Source organism: Pungitius pungitius, chromosome 18 (genome assembly GCF_949316345.1).
Source record: "Pungitius pungitius chromosome 18, fPunPun2.1, whole genome shotgun sequence".
Lineage (NCBI taxonomy): Eukaryota > Metazoa > Chordata > Actinopteri > Perciformes > Gasterosteidae > Pungitius > Pungitius pungitius.
The window spans coordinates 5483432-5503977 of NC_084917.1; the positions used below are offsets into that span (position 1 = coordinate 5483432).

A 20546-nucleotide genomic window follows, 5' to 3' on the forward strand; every position below is an offset into this window, starting at 1 on the left:
ATAAATTAAACTGACCCTGTAGGCAAGTCGTGCAGAGAGTGATGAATTAGATACTCATTGCTCTGTTGGTCGATGCTTGTCCCTCCTTTCAAGTGAGAGTGCCGCAAACATTGTTGGGAACACAAACAAACATACCGATCAATTAAGTTGTTTGTGACGACAGACTTGTTACAATAATATTCCGACAGTAAATTAACACAGAATCATTTACCAAAGAAAAGTCATCCTTCTTTTCAGCATTTCGCCCAGTTTTCCCTTCCAGACTCTGCATCTTTGTCTAAACCCAGACACAAAAACACAATCGTTACTATTTATCTTTTTCTCCCTGAAAAAAAAATCAGGGTTGATTCGTGCTTCTCCTCATGTCACAGTAGTGGTCCGAGGGATTGACCCAGCTCTCGGACAGGCCAATGCACGGAACAAAGGCAGCAATCTCCTTGATGAAAGCGTGCGTCGATTTCCCCGCAGAACTGATCATTTCCATCAAGATGGATAGCTGGACACGTTTTTCCACTTCTTGCTGAATATATATATATATAAAAAAAAAAAAAAACGGTGCCCGATGAAATCTTCCCATGTTGACCTGAAGGTCAGCTTTCAATTGGAAGTGGTCAATCAAGAGTGAGTTTCAACTTTAGCCAGCATACCATAAATCTCCTCTTCCGCTCAATCTTGCCGGCTGCAGAATGCCATTTCAGCATTTTGTGTTTTCCACTTTTTTTTTTCTTCTTCTCTCTGACAGACTCTGTTTCATCAATTGATTGGTGGTTTCTTTACTTTATTCTTCTTTTTCATTTGAGAGGGCCCTTGCAGTGTTGAACTGTGTTTCCATACATGTTGTGCAGCACGTTACTTCAATTGTTGGTCAATGCAATGTGTGGACAAAAAAATGATGATTACATTTAAACGTCTTTTTTTAGCCCTCTCATGTATCTTCCATGGCCTTTTTACATCCACCAGGCTAGTGAGAAGTTCTGTTGTTTGATTGTGTGTTTATTGCATTGTCAACTGCTTTGCACTGCCATTGACTGCTTGCTTACTTGCTTATTTGAAATGATGATGTCTGAAAATAATATAATAATAGCTATAATAACGTGATAGATGAACTACAAAAGCTTTCAATTTTGGGTTACCATCCAACAGTTTCTACAAAGGGTATGGCAAATATATCACTCCAAATACAGATAGATTAACATTTCTGTATTTAGGGATGCTTGAAGTAATTTCTGTGATAAATCTGGGCTTTTGATCTGAGACGTTTAGACGCCACGTCTTGACACTTTGAGGACAGTTGTGTCTTTTGTAGCAGAAACGGGATGTCAGAGCTTCTCATACGCTTCCCCTCTCCGGGTCTCTTGTAAAACATGCGAGTTCTGCCAGAGCCTGCAGGATCCTGTTTTGTGCTTATAGGTGTATCAGGTTTCTGTGCGCGCATTTAATAGTGTGACACAAGTATATCTCACCAGCCGAGGCCCTACTGATACTGCTGCGCCGGGACACATGGTAGCACATGCGGAACAGCTTGAACTGTGCAACTGTAGTGCACTACCAGCCAAGGGCAAACCACCAGACATATTTCAAAGACGGAAAAACAGAAAATGTTTTTAGAGTATTTACATGATTGCATTTAAATTGCAATGTCATGGCGGCATTATTCACACGAAAAAATGCTAAATTGTATCTGCAATTGTGTCTAGTGTGCAGCAGTAACTAGCAATAACGGGGCACTGTGAAGAGCTCATCTACCTCTCCAGACTTCCTGCCCTCCTTAAACCAGCAATTGCTTCAATGTGCAATTTCAGCAAGTCCCTATTTTGAAGAGGCTGTAGCAGCAAGCATTGAATGCCAAGGCCCTTTTTCTTTGTAATCCATGCTTTTAATGTGATTACTGAACCTCCATCCTTGCTGCTTTTTCTGTTAACAATGCGAATAAGTGAGTTACTTCAAAGCTAACGTCATATAGGGGTATTGTGGGGAAAGCATTGTGTTCTTCAAGTCTTTCTGTTCCACACAGATACAGCTTGTACCACATATGTATATGCAAGCCTTTGTATGTTAATATGTCCAGAAAATGGGATTTGACACTTCTCTGTTGTTTTGCCGTTTTAATTATATGCATGCTTAAATAGGAATGTCCCATTAAAGAACTCCACAAAAACATTTATTGAGCACTTTGGACATATTTGAGACGGAAATATCGATTAAATTGTCCTGAGAAATTAGTAGACAGTAGGATTGTACAACAAAATGGTCAAAAAACACAGGCTGCTGCCTTCCAGCAGTGCTGAGAACACTTATGGTAATCTACGCTAATCTACTCAACACAGACACAGCAACACATTATCCGTTTGAATGCTAAGTACACCTCATTCAGAATTTTAAGAAATTCCAGCATAATCTGAGAGCTGAGAGTAGCTCCAGTGAAACATGTTATCCCTGTCCGGCCCAAACACACACACACACACACACACACACACACACACACACACACACACACACTGCTTTATGTAGAGAAATGAAAAGTGGATAATAGTTGCACCTTTATGTCATAGTTGTGGTTGAACAGCTCTCTTGTGAAATGGGCCAACACAGCAAATCTTAAGACTATGTGCCCCTTTCTGTTTTAAGTGTCTAGGGATCAGCAGGGCGGACTGGGCGCAAGTGAACTGCGGAGAAACAGGCAATCTTCCAGTTCAGAGGTCTTTGCTTTCGTATCACGGCTGCAACAATAACTTCAAATGGTAATTTAATGCGCCATTCAAGTAATGCACTTTATTGCACTAGTGGATTAAGTAATGATTATTTTGCGAAATTGCGGTCACACAATGGTCAATTAATCTTTAATGAAAGTGAAACTTATGAGGTGGAGCGGGGCATCGCAATAAGCAGCCAACTGCTTGCCAAGGCAGTTACAAGCGTCGGTTGTGGCCTCCACTATATATCACCCAGTAAAAATAGAGCACTCTCGACAGAGACGCAATGAAAAGGCAAAGTCGCAGTTGCAGGAGTGTCCGTTTTTAGCATTCATGGAATGTGTGGCGGCCGATATCCTCCAACGGACGTGAAGGAAATATACAAGCCTGTGATGTATGCACTGAGATTAAATGCCATTTTGAGGTGCTATTTATTAAGAGCAACCCAGACATACTGGTTGCAGGGAATTATGTGCACTGACAGAGCATGAAGTTAGAGGTTATCAAATGGCTGCCAGGGAATTCCAATATGCACCTATTCGTTTCATCAGTATCTTTTCAATGATGCTAGGTGTGACTCCTGTGTTTTCCTCAACAAATACCTGCATCAGAGCCATATAAACACGCCAAGCTTTATTGACCAATCATTCTCAATGCGCCCATATGCTACTGCTCCAAAATAGCAAAGCCAGGAAAGTCACAAAGATAAATGTTTTTCTCTGATTAGTTTCTCATTTCATTTTTTGGCCCGAGGGCTCAAATTCTCTTACTCGTTCCCCCACCGCACTAACAAATGTTGATTGATATGCTTTCATTGCATGACATCATTTCTCCACTGGAGTGGGAGGACAAGACATCACGTTTTCAATACTTGAACACACGCTCGGTGGGAGAGCGTAGAGGAGAGCAGGAGAGGTGAAAAAAAACAGGAATGAGGACAGTGATTGATGGAGTGAATGGAAGCCAAAGGATGATAGGGGACAAGTCAAGGGGCATGTGCATGAGTGTGGCGGGAGTAGGAGTGAGTGTAATGAAGTAAGACAGAAGAGATGTTTACACGGGCCCGAGTGCGAGGTGGAAGGGAAGCGGCCACGGAAAGAGGAGGAACTGCTTAAAACAATGGATTGCAGGGCTGACAGTGCTGCACTGACTGTCAGCATCCAAAACGATTCCCTCTGCAATCTGCCGGTACCAACACACTGATATGAGAAGAAACGCGTGTGTGTGTGTGTGGGTGTGTGTGTGTGTGTGTGGGTGTGCTGGGGTATGGCGTATGGTCGGACATCATCGGGGAAAGAGGGAGGGTTGAAGCACTCGTTGTTATTGTGCACCCGGCCGCTGGCACCGGCACTGTCAGTAAGCAGCGTTGATCCGTGAACTTCCCATCTGGATTCTCCCACAAATCACATTAAAGTTTCAAGCCCAGGAATACATCAAGCTAAATGAATATTGGATCCAGGGGCCGCAGACAGCCCTGATGGAGAAAAAAAAAATCCCTGTGCAACCCTACTCTTTTGTGGTCAGATATGATCCATCATCCCCCTTTTGGCCCTCCATCCTTCTCCTCCTTCCTTCTGTTCCCTTCATCACTGACGGGCTGTCCTTCTGACGAGGCTCTGTAGAGGAGAAGGGAACCTACTGAAATCCCCAAAAAGGTGCTCGAGAAAAGGTTGTTTGAAATATAAAAAATAGATTGAATGTGGTTGAACTGAGAACACGTTTGGGAATGTAATCAAATCAGCCACAACACCAAATTGGTCCAGGGGGCTTAAAGTGTGTGTGTGTGTGCGTTTTCACGCACATTTGCTATCCCCCTAATTCCACCTGTAATGTTTCATGAATATATTTTTGCACAATTCCGACGCTATCATGTCAGAATCCGCCCAACGACAAGCATATAAACAGTTAAAAGGTGAAAACAACACCAGCCTGGTAAATGCGATCAAACAATTAGCATCAATAATGAGTTTATAGAATTAACAAGGATGAGGATGATAATTCAAACAGCAATGTTTTTCAAAGGGTTTTTCAAGTTGCCCTTGATGGCAGACACAATACTTTGCATTTATTAAGAGCTTTGCTCGCTTCTAAGCGTATGTTGTGAGTGAAAATACCAAATGCACATGCATTCGCACAGTAAGAAATATGATTCAATGCTATGACAACACCCCCCTCCCCCCCTCACCCAATGATTCATATGTACAGTATGGAATCAGTGGCTCCTTCTCCCTTTCATTTCAGACAGGTTGCTTAAATAGATTCCTGTCTCCACCGAAAAGTGAAAAAATAATACGTCAGCGGGAAAAAAAATCAACGCTATCCTTTATCATTCAATAACATTGAATGAATGTTACGCTCTGGTTCCTGGTTGCATGTTTTCTGCTCGAAGCACTGTTTGTGGTGAAATAAAACCTATTAAGAAAATATTGCCTCCCCATAATGCTGTGCCCTACAAAAAGGAACAAATCGATTTAGTCCTTTTCCAATCGAGTGGCTCGTGGAGCTATGGGGTTTTTTTTTTTCCCGCCCGCGATGGACTACAGAGAAAGCCTTCGCTGTTTTGCTGATCCTCACTTCTATTCTATGAGATTAAGAATGTCTCAGAGTCTGAAAAAGGATAAATACCATGTACATGTTCAAAGCAAAGAGGTGCTTCCAGTTTCAGCTCAAAATGGACCTCTAGATTAAAACAAATATTTGTATTATAATAAGTTGAATAATGCAAAATCGGGTGTGTAAACCATCAACAAAAATGAATGGAAATCCTTGTTGAACACAGTAATGCATGTGATTGAAAATTCCTCCCAAGTGAAATCCTGTGCTTAATCAACACAGCAAGGCGCCATCAATCATTTCCATACATTGTCACATCCTGAGTGATCAGCCACACAACGGGCAGCTCAGGTTGAATATAGTCGAGCATTGAAGCTCAGTCTTTCATAAAAGAAATGAGTGGTTTTGACACAAAGCAATCCTGCAGGGGCAGCCATCCATTTAACGTTTTTTTTCCCCCAACTCTGGCAACCTTTTTATCACATATGTGTTTTGGATGTGTGCGTATTGAACTGTATAGATGTCATGTGTTGATATAATAACCGACTCATTTTTCACTCCTTACTCTGAACACGGTGCATTTGATTGAAAGAATTGAATGTTATTCAAATAAATGAGACACTTTTTCTAAAATAAAAAGCATGACGGCTGAACATTCAGCGATTTGCAACACAAGGACGATTGAACGGGAACCGAAATGTTTTTTCTTGGGTTGTTCTTGCTCAATTTTGTTTTCCCACATTCTGTTTGACTCGATCCACTCGTTTTCATCTCGTTGCAGGTCTTCAGGTCATTTTCCCAGATTACCTGCAGGAGAAGTTTGTGCAGTCAGCCCTGAGCTACATCATGTGCAACGGAGAGGGGGAGTACGTGTGCAGTAACAACCAGTGCATCTGTCAGTGTGCCGACGACTACCCACAATGCAACTGTCCCATCACCGACATCCAGATCATGGAGAACACTCTGTTGGGGATGTCTGAGTCCTGGGTATCCTCTTATAAAGACTTTGAAAACTCTGGTAAGATGGAAATGCCACCGATGACCATTAAAATGGTATTGAATAAATGCAGTATTGCATTTATGCTAAAGTCATGTAACCATTTTGCAAGGGAATAATTCTTGACACATTTAGTCACATTAAATGCATATAAATGGGCGCCCATGTGAAGCTCAGGCAATTAAGGTAATCTCATAATCAAAGATCATTCAAAAATGATTTAATATTTTGGCAGTTGTTCACTGCCAGATCTACATAATTATTAGAACAGTATGTTCTCTTATGTTGACTGTGGAAAGCGGGGTGAAACGTTCACGCCGCTTCGGAGAGCTTGTAGTTCACGGATGAACAGACAGTACGTCTTTGTTTGTTTTGACCCCCGATGACTCGCTTCCTGCCTCAAACCATTGGTAAACATTGATTTCCCATCTCAGTGTTCTCTCCTTAACGGTAACCAATACGGGCAGCAGACGACAGAACGTAGATGGGCCTCCTTTGCGATGAACGTCATATTTATTGTTTAGACGTTAAGTCTAGTTTTTTTCTTTAATACACACGTGAACTTGAGGTGGAAAACACAGGGGAAAAGCCACCGAAAAAATAACTGTCCGTGGTCTCTGCGAAGCGGTTTGGAGCAGCGGGGATGCAGTCAGCTTTGTGTCTCGCTCTTTGTTGTCCCGCCGCAGCCGCTGTCCCAGACAATGAGAGTGAGCACGCTGCTTTCCCTGCTGACATACAGGCTTGTGGCTTCCCTCCACTGTGTCTTTGGCCCACAGAGTAGCTGCTGGAGTTTGGAAATGCACTCGGCTGTGTGATCACTCAGGGCCTCCTACCGGCCAGGGGCCAGTTAAAAGAAGTGAGTGTGTGTGTGTGGGGGGGGGGAGGCAGGCTGTCAATAGCAGTATGGAACAGGCAAAACAAATTGTTTTTGAGAAAGTGTGATTCACAGGAGTTTCCTTAAAACCCTTTCCTTTTGGCGGATACGATAATCACAATTTTGTTACTTTGTCATTTGTAAAGAGTGAATCGCCACAAAAATCCAACTTTTGAAGGTCATGGCGAGTAATGTTCCGCCCGGTACGAAGTTCCCTATTTTTATTGAAGACAAAAGGTGGGCGCTACAATACGACACACAGTGGAGGTGAAAGCACAGCTAGTTCCCAGCTGTTACATTGCAAGTCACCATGTCTATCTATTATTAATATGATATAAAAGTGTCCCAATAAAAGCTGCCAGAAACAGATAAATATATTTATGTACCACAGAAGAAAGTTAATGGGAGTCATGGAGGTCACGGAGTGCAGTGAGTCTGCGAAGAGGCGGATGAAAGTACACACGAAGAAGAATGCACGAATAAATATGTAACGGAATCAATATCTCTTGCAGGGTGTGCTAAAGTATGTCTTCGTAAGTAGTAAGTAAAATAAGATATATTCTGTTTTTCCATTGCAATTATGTACACCAACTCTTAAAACAATGTGGATCAATACATTTGATCCTAAGACAACTAGCTATACACATACATACACTAGTTTAGTTACACACCCTTTACTGATGTTCTGCACATAATGCCTGTAGTTTTTAATTGCTGCAATTTTTACATAAGAATGACATAAATAAATAGGATAAATACAATCAAATTAGTGAGCATATATCCTGGAACCCACACATTTAGATATAATGACATAACAGGTAAAGCGAGTATACATTCAGAGAGCTGGAGATTGGTGACAAAGGTCATATGAGGGGCAAAAGGACTCCTTGGAAGCCGTATCAACGGAGAGATCTCTGATGGCTTTGAAGCATGTCTTGATGGACTTGGCAACTGTTGAACCGGCATGAAGGGATGAAGCGATAATGACATTTTCTGCTCAGGAAGTTTCTCGGGAAAAAAAAAAGGGAAGGTAGGTGCCCCGACATCTCTGGAAACTGGGTGGGGAAATATGGCAAGTTCAAAGAAGGGGTGGAGAAGAAATCTTGTGATTCTGAAGAAGAAGGGAGGAAGAGAGCTCTGACATGGCTGGGAGGAGAGTGGGGGAAGTTCTGACATTTCTCTACCGTGTGTTAAAAAGAGTTCTCCAATCTAATGCTGTTAAACGGTGTTGGACAGGTCTGTAGGAGGGGACTAGTCACTGCGCAGGTGTTTAGTACGGGGAGTTTTTCCTTTCAGAACTCAATGTGAAGAAGCTTTGCTCTCTGTGTTTTTCTCCACTATAATATTGTTCAGTGCCACATGATTCATTTGTCATTTTTTTTTTATTCATCTTCTTTACTGTTGACATTACTAAGGAGATATTTTATTTTCTGTGTTGTAATGATGATCTTAAATGTATCTTTAGAGATGATAATATGCCATTCATAGTCATTTTACTACTCCATATTTTTCTTAATTAGCACAACAAGTAAAGAATTCCCTGCACTAATGTATTTGATGCTTGAGTAACATCATCAATACCCTTAGTTGCTAAAAAGAAATGGAGTTAGTGCTTTAAATAAGGGTTAGAGAGCTGAGCTCACAATTGTCTGGGGAGGGGAGGAGCGATATTTATTTAGAAGCAACAGCAAAAACATAAGGGCAATGATTAAAACGGGTGCGCACATATTTGTTTGGGCTGTGTTAATCAGCAACAGTGTGGGAGTGCATTGTGTATACTGAGTTTAGGCTTTCATGTCTCTGTAAATGCTTCAAACAAAATAAATCCCAAAGTAAATCAGCTACATCAAACCACATATGAACCAGATTGTTCAGAGTTCTGGGTGCTCACTGACCACTGCTATCCGCTCTGATTGTCCTCAATCGGCTCAAAGGGATCAGATTTATCCTAAAAATCTATTTGCTCAAACAAAAAGCAATCCCGCAAAATCATGACAATCCTTCGTCCCTGCCATATGAGCTGAAAACGGCTCTCCTCATGACGTCACCAACTTTTACTGGGGTCACTTTTGTACCGTGACATTGAATCAACTTACGCATCCCATTCATGACAGGAATCAGCAGAGTGAAAGCATGTAAAAAAAAGCGACGCCTTTTCAGGTAATAAAAGTGAATTGAATGAGAATGTGTTTTGTTTTGTGTCCCAAAACGCTTTAAGAAATACAGCAGATTCCAGGTTTTTGTCTAAATCTTCCAAACAGTCTGCTGTTGCTTTGTTTGTAATTCCACCCAGGATGCTAGCTGGATTAGGGTTGAACAAATCATTGTTTCTTAACACAAATCCATTATTATTTGCATGAAGACACAACAGTTGGTTCACTGATGAGATGGTTTGAATAAATCATTTCAACAAATTTTAAAATAACACCAGAAATGTCGAGACTTGCTTTGCAAATGTTTGCTCTTCTTAGTCAGTTCAGTTCAGTGCTGCTTACGTGTGTCCGCTTTAGAATATGATGAATTACTTTAGTCTTCTTTAGTTCAAATGATCTGATTATTTGAACTTTGCAAAACTTGCAGCACTTTCATTTAAGACAAAATAAATACCAAATATGAATTCCTCCCTTTTTTTCCCTTTTTTTTTTGCATATTCACATTCGCTCCCTCTCTCCTCACTTTGCAATCTGCTCTCTCCCTCCATCCCTCTCTGTCATCCAGATGAGTTCAAGTCCTTCCTGAAGAGGCTTCCCGCCACTCACTTCCTGCCCATCAGCAGCGTGCACCTCTTGTGGGGCAGCGACTGGGACCTTCAGGCTCGCTACAGGCTCCTACAGAGTTCCCTGGAGATCCACCGGCTCAAGATCCAACGCACCGCCCGCAAGCTCTTTGGCCTCAGCATCCGCTGTCACCACAACCCCAACCACCATATGCCCAGGGAGAGGTGGGTAGATGTATGACCTGCGCATCGAGGTGGAAATGAGAAGTGGATTTAATCAGAGACATTCAGCAAAGGTGCTGTTTATGTCGCTGATTATTGGATGTCTGGAGGATACGAAGATGTGAAAATCTAATGACATCTTTCAGGGAAATGTCCCCTCCGAGATGATGTTGAGGCTTCATTTTTATTGTTGCTCCTTGAAGCATACACAGCCAGGATGTCATCCATTATACATTTCAACTTATGGCTCTGTTGTTTCTGTCCATCAAGGTAACTTTTAGCGCTAAGGCTTTCACATGCCCAAAGCATCGTGCTCACGCTTTTATTCCACATTGCAGTCCAAAAAGAAAATGTAGCTGTGGGAGTTTTCTTTTGATAGGTCATTGCACACATCTTTCACCACCTACTGCAGTTGCAGGTTAAGAGCCCCGCTGCAGATGTGCCACGGTGTTAGCACTGCATGCCTCACATGCTGGGAATCTCCCGCTCCGCTGCAGCGAATATTAGACAAAAAAAAAAAATGCATATATACGCAAGTTCCCAGTTGCCACATTAAACTTGTAGGGGATGTTGCTCTATAAATGGAAACAGAATCTGTGAAGTATTCGGGTAAGTGGTTTGAAAATGAGCGGTTGTCAACTGTCACAAACAGAAAAGATACACACCCACGTGTGCGCGCGGGGGTGTGAGTGCGAGAGTTTGCACAGGTTTGTTCTGGAGTGCTATCAAAGAGCCACAGTATATGTGCGCCTCCTCTTCCGCGGCGCATGCATCAAGGGCGCCTGATGGCACTGGAAATGAGAGCAGCGTGTCTATTTGCTTGCTTGTGGGAGACAGGTTTGCATCAGATGAAGCACTTATTTGTTTTCATTTCGTCTGTGTGGCTTCGTGTGTGTTTCTCCGTCAGTGCTTTGCATGTATGCAATATCATGATTTAAAAAGTCCACATATGTCGATACACTGTTATCTTAGTCTTAGCTGGTGTAACTCATGTTAAGATCTAATGAAAATCCATTGATTTACTGAATTTTACTCATTCATGTACTTGCTCCATGCATGTATGTCGTGAAAACAGTGTCGTTAAGCTTTGACACCCCATTTGGAGAAAAGTGCCCCCATCACCAACATGGGCTCCAACACTCCCCCCCTCTGGGAAACTTATTATGTCCAGGGGATGAGTTAATTGATGCAAAGCTGAAGGCCCGTAGAGGTTTTTTTTTTTTTTTTCAAGGTGTGTGCCAACCACCTCGGGGAGGCCTTCCAGCACATCCTCAGCCTGTCAGTGAAGCCGCCCGCACAGGGTGCTGATGATGATGTGAAAAACATCCCGCCTGGCCCCCAGCGGGCACCGTTGGACACACACCGGGGCTCTAAATGACAGCAGGCCAGATCCCTTGTGATGGGCCATTTAGATCCCTTTCCAGATCCTACATAGGGCCCACCATGGGGAGGATGATAGCGTCGACCACCTGCTACTCTGTGCATCCTCGGACAGGCTCTCGAGGAATAATGTTCATTGACATGCCCTGTGGTATTAACGCCAGCCAGGCTCCGCTGCTGGCACAATTTCCCCCGAGCTACGCATGTGGAAACCCCGAGTGATCAGCACTTGCATTTAATTTAAAGAAAAAGAAGACGAATAATTGATGTCATATAGTTTTGCTCCTTGAGTTTGAGGCTTTGCCGAAGGTCGTTGCTCCATTCCGATCAGGTCAGGAGGGTGCTCCGATTCACTGGCCAGTGAACGCTGACGCTTGATATTATTGAAAAATGGTTTGACCAGTGAAAAAAAAAAAGAGCCATTAGATGATGTTGTAAATCAAAAAATGTTTAATATTGGTCAATATATGTCTCATTTGTCTTCTTTCTTTGATTAGCTCTCAGTTGAACAGCTGAACACGCTCACACACAATCACACCTACACACACACACACACACACGCTCCGTTGGACGGCTAAATTACAAATCCTCCTTTGAAGGAGACATGACTGGCTCGGTCGGTTAGGTTGAGGCATGAGGAGTGACGGTGGTTAGAGTTAGTGTATGGACATCGTGATCAATCCGATCAGAGAATTAAATGGATCAGACCATCCATGACTCAAACGGTGCAGTACTATCATTGGTTGGTGAAATCGTGTATGTATCGATGGAGTGCTCACTGCTATGCACGACCAAGACAGCACACAGGAACTGGATCATTTCTTAGAAGGCTGTGGCTGAATCACAGCGCTACAGGTGGCTCACAGTCTCTTGTAATCCGCCTAAAATGAAAGAAAAAGAGAAAAATACATCTCTCTGTGATGTTTTATTTCATGGCTATCTAGCTAACCAGGATGGTTCATCAATGGAAGGGAGCTTGGATATGAAGAGTTTGTTTGTATTGTGTAATTTCTCATTGAAGGACATGTTTGTACTTTTGCTGATCAATACAGCATGTATACCATAAACAGGAATGTGAGTATTATTGTAGCCGAGTTAAAAAATAGAGGTATACATCATTCAATAATGTATTGACTGACACTACAGCACAGCGATGGATTCTTAATGAAGCAGTTCCTAGTTTCATTTTATGTCATAATTCTTACATGCTGCCTCACAGCATTTATATCAAGACGTCCCTTCCAGGCTTTTAACTTGATTAAATTATGGATGCAAAGTAAGGGTAAGTTAGTCAATGATTGCAAATATTATACTTTAACATGTTATCAACTCAAACTTATCCAAAAGATATTTTAAGTCCTTTTAAAGCGTTTCATAATACAAAAGGTCAGTCAGGAAACACATTTACATCAGCTAATGAAATAGTCTTGTTGTCTGCCCACAAACACAATTGCAAATGACCATTTTATAATTTTTCTAGGTTTAAATCTGCACAAGGTCACTGCATTCATTGCAAGCATCATACATTCCTTTGGTGAATATAGCTGAGCTATATTGGATTTGCTATTGCATTTCCTGTAATGAATATAGCAGCTTGCTTCAAGTAGAATGAAGATGGCTGTTTGTCTCGGGTCTAAATGATTAATAGTGACAGATATGAAGTAGCTTCACTCCCAGCAAAATAATTTGCACGCAGGCTTTGCGTTGGCTTTAATTATTCATGTCAATTTAAGCATATTTACAAATATGAATGCGCACTTCATGTGATGAATTGCTTCGCACTACGTTCTATTGATTTTGACATGACACTGCTTTTTACTTTTTGTTTAATCATGTTCTAAAAACATTTTGCAGTTTTTTTTTTATTGAACATATATTTTGAGACTGGACATGATCAAGGCTCTGTCTCCAACAGAGGCCCCAAAAGCCCTCCCAATTTAAAGCAACAGGAAGTGTGTTACGATACACAGAGAAGGAGAGTAGATGTGACTCTTGACATAGTCATCGTAGTCACATGCATGTTTTGCAGCATACAGTGTTGACGTGTTGTAATTGCGGCTGCATTTCTGGTTGTCCCTCCGGGGATTTGAACGTGTGGTGCTTATATCAGACACGACAGTCTGAGTTCAGAGATCCAGCAGCTTCAAAGCTCAGCCAGCACATCCATTTCAATGCATTGCACACATACAAACTTGCAATAGTGTGACATCTATTACAAACTGTGTCCCAGTCATGATCATAGCAACCAAAGCACAGCCGGCCATAATCACTCTGCATAATAAATGATAGTATATCATAATTATACACCCCCTACACAATAACACAGCTCTCTTAGGGTCAAAGAGTATTTAATCAACCTTCTTATGAATTTTGATATAGAAGAGAATATTTCCCCCAGGATTATGTGATGAGTATAATTCTTTATTTACAGTACGGACAATTCATTCTCATACACATTTATATTTTTGGTGTAGCTATTTCAGAAAGAATGCCTTTTGACAACATTGGGCACATGCAAAGCTCACCTGTGAGGTAGAAGATAATGTGCACAATTATGAAAGAGTGAATTTTCCTTTGTCAAAGACAAACTACATACACCAACACATTGTATAAAGATGGATTGTACAACCCTTAGAATTAATCAAGATATAACTGCTAACAAAGGCAGGAACACTGCAGCGTGTTTGGGGATAGCCATAGTCCAATACCCCAGTCAAAGTATTGATGGAAATATAAATTGTTTATTCGCCGTCTTTCCTTCAGTGTTGTAAAACCAGTATTCTGGCACCTCTCCGCTTGCTGGCTCTTTAGTATTCATACTGCGATGGACAGAAAAAAAACAGCTGGAGGCAACTAACTTGATACACTCATCTCTCTAAAGACACTCCAAGCCCAACTGCAGTATTACAGGGAGGCAATGGAAAATGATATAAAAATCACAAATACGGTCCCTGCATGAGGAGATTAGGACGTCCTTATTTTAGGGGACGAGGCAAAAGTGGGAATCTCACACATTTGACTCAACCCTGAAGCTTTCGTACTCAAGTGTGTTCTTTTGAGATGTGGCAAGCAATATCATGCCGAACAAAAAAAATATACAGATAAAAAACTGCCTTGCACTCAACAAATCCTAACTATTTACTAAATGGCATTGAATGGCAGGAATGTCCAAAAATGTTGTGGATGGAGATTACACATTGCTACACACATTGATGTTGAATTGAACAATTAAATAATTAAATATATTATATAAATAATGGACGACTTGTAGCATAACTTCACTTGGTCTTTCATCCATCAGAGTTAAGCCTTCGTTTCATTAACATGGCAGGCCAACCTTGATCAGCCCTCCCCCAAAAAATCTGGATTCAGAATTCACCTCCTACACTCAGAAAAAGAAGTTCCAGTACTGTCAAGATGACAGGGGAAGATGCCCGAGGGGAAAAGAAGAGCTACGATAAGAATAGCAAGTAAAGTCTTCCACCTGAAGGGCATAACACAACTCCTCCCCCTAAAGGGAAGAAATTATTCTATTCCCAGACCATCCTTCCTAAATCCTTTTCATGTGTACATTTGGGCCAACGATTTGGGCAAACTCATTTCATTGTTGGAGTTTTTTCCATGTGTTTTTTAAAATCTTTTATTTACTGGTTTCCCTTCATTTGAGTCAGCTAGTTCCACTAACTAGAAGGTAAAGCTTACTAGAGGTACAGCAAAGTTTACTTTATGATGGGCTTTATTCTTCCAGCTTTCAAGTTCATTACTAAGCAATTAAAACACTTTCCACAGGAATATCTGTCTAATCAATGTTCAAGGTTTTGAAATTGATTGTCAAAATACATACAGATGAAGGAGAGAATTTGTCAGCCGTTGTGTATTGCACATATGGTTTGTAAAAAACGGAAAATCAAATGTTGCTGCTGTGATTAATCTTTAACCGTTACATCTGACCACTGTTCTTCTTTCTTTTCCTTCTCTTTTTCTCCGCAGATCCGTGATGCAGTGGCTCAACAGGGTCCAGTCCTTCCTCTACTGCAACGAGAACGGGTTCTGGGGGACCTTCCTGGAGAGCCAAAGGACATGCGTGTGCCACACGGGCGTCACCCTGTGCCAGCGACCCATCCCCTGCGTCATAGGTGGCAACAACAGCTGCGCCATGTGCAGCCTGGCAAACATCTCACAATGCGGCTCCTGCAACAAGGGCTACAAGTTGTACCGCGGTCGCTGCGAGCCCCAGAATGTGGACTCAGAGCGTAGCGAGCAGTTCATCAGCTTTGAAACTGATCTGGACTTTCAGGACCTGGAACTCAAGTACTTGTTGCAGAAAATGGATTCGCGACTGTACATCCACACCACTTTCATCAGCAATGAGATCCGGCTGGAGACCTTCTTTGACCCGCGGTGGCGTAAGCGCATGTCCCTCACTCTCAAGAGCAACAAAAACCGGATGGACTACCTCCACATGATAATCGGCCTATCAATGAAGATCTGCCAAATGCGAAATAGCAGCATTGACCCCATGTTCTTTGTTTATGTCAACCCATTCAGCGGTAGTCACTCGGAAGGTTGGAGCATGCCCTTTGGAGAGCACGGTTACCCGCGCTGGGAAAAAGTGCGATTGCAGAACTCTCAGTGCTTCAACTGGACTCTCCTGCTGGGCAACCGGTGGAAGACCTTCTTCGAGACGGTGCACATCTACCTGCGCAGCCGCGCCAAGATCCCGACTGGCCTGCGCAATGACACGGGACAGGGCCCAGTGGATCTCGGAGACCCTAACAAGCGGCAGATCTACATAAAAATATCTGATATCCAAGTGTTTGGCTACAGCCTGCGCTTCAATGCCGACCTGCTGCGTAGTGCTGTGCAGCAGGTCAACCAGTCGTACACGCAAGGGACTCAGTTCTACTCATCCTCATCCGTTATGCTCCTGTTACTGGACATCCGGGATCGAATTAACCGCCTCGCCCCTCCGTCTGCGCCCGGCAAACCCCAGCTGGACCTCTTCTCCTGTATGCTGAAGCATAGGCTCAAGCTCAACAACAGTGAGATGATTCGAGTTAATCATGCCTTGGACATGTACAGCACGGAGATCCTAAAACAATCAGATCACCTGACTGCTAAACTCTGTTGAACCTAATTACACGAACACCCAACAAATGAACTATGAGGGGAAATTAATCTTAATTTGTCTTTCTCTTTTTCATTTTTGGACCTTTTCTGCCTTTTGATGTAATATTAACTTTGTAAGCATAATTCTTAAAGACATAAAGGAAAAAGGCATTGATGAAAAGCATTTCAGATAAGATAACAAAGATCAACAGAACCACTATAAAGACTGTACCATATTTGTCCCAGCATGTCGTTCATTCCCTAAAAGAACTTAAAAGAGAGAGAAAAAAATAAGATATAAAATATATGTACTGGTGAAAAAGAGGCCTTGATTTTACTCTGAGGGATCAAAGGTTACATCTGAAACTGCCATTGTTTACTGAGAAAAACGTTTTTAAAAGAATAATGATATAACACAAGGGCATAGCAGATTTCCTTTTATTTCAGCTAATGTGCAACATATTTCAGACATAATGGACCGTTAAATATTAAAAAAAAAAAAATATGTTCATACATTGTAAGGATTAAATAGCCCTAGTGAGTAAGTCTCCAACACATTACTTAAAGACTCCTTATTAACATTTCAAACCCACAGCAAATCTTTGTGAGCTAGGAGGCACTCTGTTATAGTTCTGACACATAAGGCACACAGCGGGGCAGTAATGGGTAGTCATGTCAAGTAACAAAAGCCAGCTGTTTATATATATACATATATATGTGGGTGAATGTAGGTGTGCGTGCGCGTGTGCATATGTGCGTGTACATTTTTTGGGGGCTTGACGCTTATTGCTGTTCGTTAATTGAATGTGTCATTCGAGATGGACTCCAGTCAGAGCAAAATCCTTCATTTTGGAGCGCTTCTTCCCGTGTTTGAATTCAAGCTGTGTTTTTTCACAAGGCAGTACCTCCTGGTGCGTGAGTGCAATATTGTGGTCTGAAGATTTAACAATCAATGCTATTTTGTACAGCTTTGCAAAATGTACATGTTGTGACTGCTGATTTGTGGAGCTTTTCAGCACCGAGAGCAAAATGTATTCAACATTCATCGTTCAGGCACATTTGCAAGACAACTTAAAGCCATACACTTCCCTGAGGTAGACATACAGTAAGACATAAAGCTCACCCCTGTTTCACAAAAGTACATACATGAAAAAAAAAAAACTTTAAAAAAAGTTCAATTTTTACGGTTTAATTTTAAACTCTCAGTTTTTAGATAAGAGCACAGCAAAAAGGGAGATGAAAAGGGAAGGCATACCATGTTGGATAAGAATCGTGTTGTAAAACCACTAAATCTATCTGTTGTGCCACGGGAAAAAAAAAGAAGAAAAAAAAAAGAAATGGATATATTAAAGCTTAAAATACCTTTTTGGCAGCGTTTAGTCTGTACGCTTTTTATGACCACGTGTAAAGATTTCTGTTTTTCTCTCCAGATATAAAATTTAACCTTGTTTTGCATGTTGCTGGGAAACATCAACAGAACTGCAACCGTGTTTAACACTACGTCATCAAACCAAAATATTAAACACCACCATGTATTGTCAGTCACACTTTATTTGGGTAATCCAATGCTGAAACATCGCTATTGCTGTTAGTTTTTTTTTTTTTTTTGTAGATCCAGACAATTATCTGCATGTTTGTTAACAACAACAAAGGCAAGGTCACTCATGTCACACAACCTGCTGTACGAGCCATTGGTGATGTTAAAAAACTACTAAAAGGGTTAAAAAAAGGAGATATCATATGTGATGCCATGGCTCCCATACTCTAGAAAATCCTTCTTGCCAGCCCAGTTGCAAGCATTTAGACTAGCATCTAACAAATGTCCTATTTTATTTTTTTATTTTTTGTTTGTTTCTTTGGTCTCTTGCTGTAGCTTTAATTTAGTTCCCTTTTAACTTTTTGTTTAATTTTTTTGTGTTCTTCTAAATAGTTCATTGTCCTTTCACATTGTGATGTCACTCGTCTTGTGGGGTCAGCTGAAAGCAGAGGCATGTAATAAAGGTCCGACCGTGGTCAGTTGTGACAACAGACAAGTGAACCGGGTTGTAATTCCTCCACCAATCCAACACATCTCAAAAAGCTGAAGAAATTTGGGATTTTAAAATGAGCAAGAAATTGCACCAGCCTTTAAATGAAACCTCTTACTTTTCTTATGGATGTACTGTACCTTTGTCGGCTGCATATTTTAATGCATCCACAATCACAACTTTGATGTGCACTCTTGCCATGATGTAACCAACAGAATAATCTCCGGCTTTGTGTGGCAATGTTTTTGTCTGTTTAATTGTTGTCAGTCTTCTTTCGTGAGGCACTTCTGAGTGCTTTAAAAATAACAATTTAGTCCGGTGTATAACTATAATGGTTCACTATAACTTAAATCAATTTCAGGTAGTCTGCAAAATAACTTACCAATTTCCAGTGTACAGTTTAGTGCGTACGCGGTGGCTGGTGCTGGAGGACTGAGGCTCGGGTCATCGGGCTCAGCTGTGTGGAGTCACGTTAATCTCTAAGTACAATACTATTTCCTTTGTCGGGTCAACGCCTCAACCTCAGTAAAAGGTGCATTAAGTGAGTGAGCGGCTACCAGTGCAATGCTATTGTTTCAGATTTACGTAGGATGGCAGCACTGCCTCGAGGAAACCAGCAGAAGGGGAGGGAGGGCATCCGAACCAGAGGGTACATTTTAAAGTGTACTGTATCACGACCAATCTCCTTCGGTGTAGATGGGAACTGCAATCGGTCTCAAAGCTCTTTGGATTAGTTGTTTATCAGGCCAAGTTATCAATTATGATCTCGTTTTTGGCATGCTAATGTTAATATGGTAGACTCTACACTTTTTGCAAATATGTCCATAGCATTGCCATTCTAACGTTTGCATGCAAACAGTAACTGCTATTGGATTCTTTTAAGATGCCTGAGACGCGCCTGCTGTCAATAGACATGTAGTAAATTGGATACCTGTTTTTTTTCCAGCATTAACATTGGACTATCCAAATGAATTGTTTCATTATTATAATTCTTGTTATTATTATTATTATTATTAAGTGCCTGTTATCTATCCCTTTAACACGTTTAGAGCTGGAGAAAACTTTTAGATGTTACACAGACGAGTGACACTGAATTAGCTTCAGAAAATAAGACCATTAATGCTGATCTAATAAACACTTTTCATCTCCTCCTGCGATCTACCCCCCCCCCCCCCCCGTCAGGAGGTCTGTGCATGTGGGGAAATCAAGCACCATACAGAGGGTCAAAGGGTGACTTGAAGTTATGGTTGACATTTTTGTCCCCTGTTGTACAATGTATTTGTAAATATTAAACTCTGTTACAGTAACAACCTTTGCTACAGTAACATTATTATACAATATAACAATATTGAAAGGGAATACGAAGACTACTTTAAAAAAAAAAAAGCCCTCCATTTGAGTACATAAGCACTAAGTACAGGGCACTCATGTCTACTGTATCTAATTAGATTCATGACAATGTATGACTGTTTTTATATTGTCAAAGCATTCTGTACATTACGATTTAGTTTTGAGCCACCGCAAGGTCCATAAAACAAGCACATCTACTTATATGGCATTATGCTACCACAGTGTTGCTTACATGTATCCATGGATATGTCTGACGATTTTTACACCTAATACCTTGCCTATGTACTTTTTTGCTGTTCTGTTGACATCCTTATATCAGCTTATTTCAAATGAATGTTTCATATAATAATCTATTTCTCATTAAAAGGCTATATTTAATAACAAGAGCAAGGCTTGTTTGTACCATTTCCCATTCTAGAATTAGTAGTATTTTTCTCATCAGGTATAAACCAAATGCTACGCGAGTTTCAGAGAACTGAACTGTTGGTATAATATGATTCTGTGTTTAGTGTTTCATGAATTATTAAAAACATTGTAGTTGTAGAGAATGGATGAGACGAGAGGTTTTAGTGAGTAGACAATCAATTGATTCACAATGATTGGTACAGTAAACATAATAATCATT

General features: G+C 41.2%; 1 protein-coding gene across 1 annotated transcript in view; it reads left to right on the plus strand.

Moving 5' to 3' along the window:
• The window catches only part of brinp1 (bone morphogenetic protein/retinoic acid inducible neural-specific 1), a 90854-nt gene extending 70549 nt beyond the window's left edge, over positions 1–20305 (plus strand). The window contains exons 6-8 of the mRNA XM_037484420.2: positions 6028–6264; positions 9836–10058; positions 15426–20305. Coding sequence (XP_037340317.1) covers positions 6028–6264; positions 9836–10058; positions 15426–16566 — 1601 coding nt within the window. The 3' untranslated portion in view covers positions 16567–20305. The remainder of the gene's footprint in view (positions 1–6027; positions 6265–9835; positions 10059–15425) is intronic.
• The last annotated feature ends 241 nt before the right edge of the window (positions 20306–20546 follow it).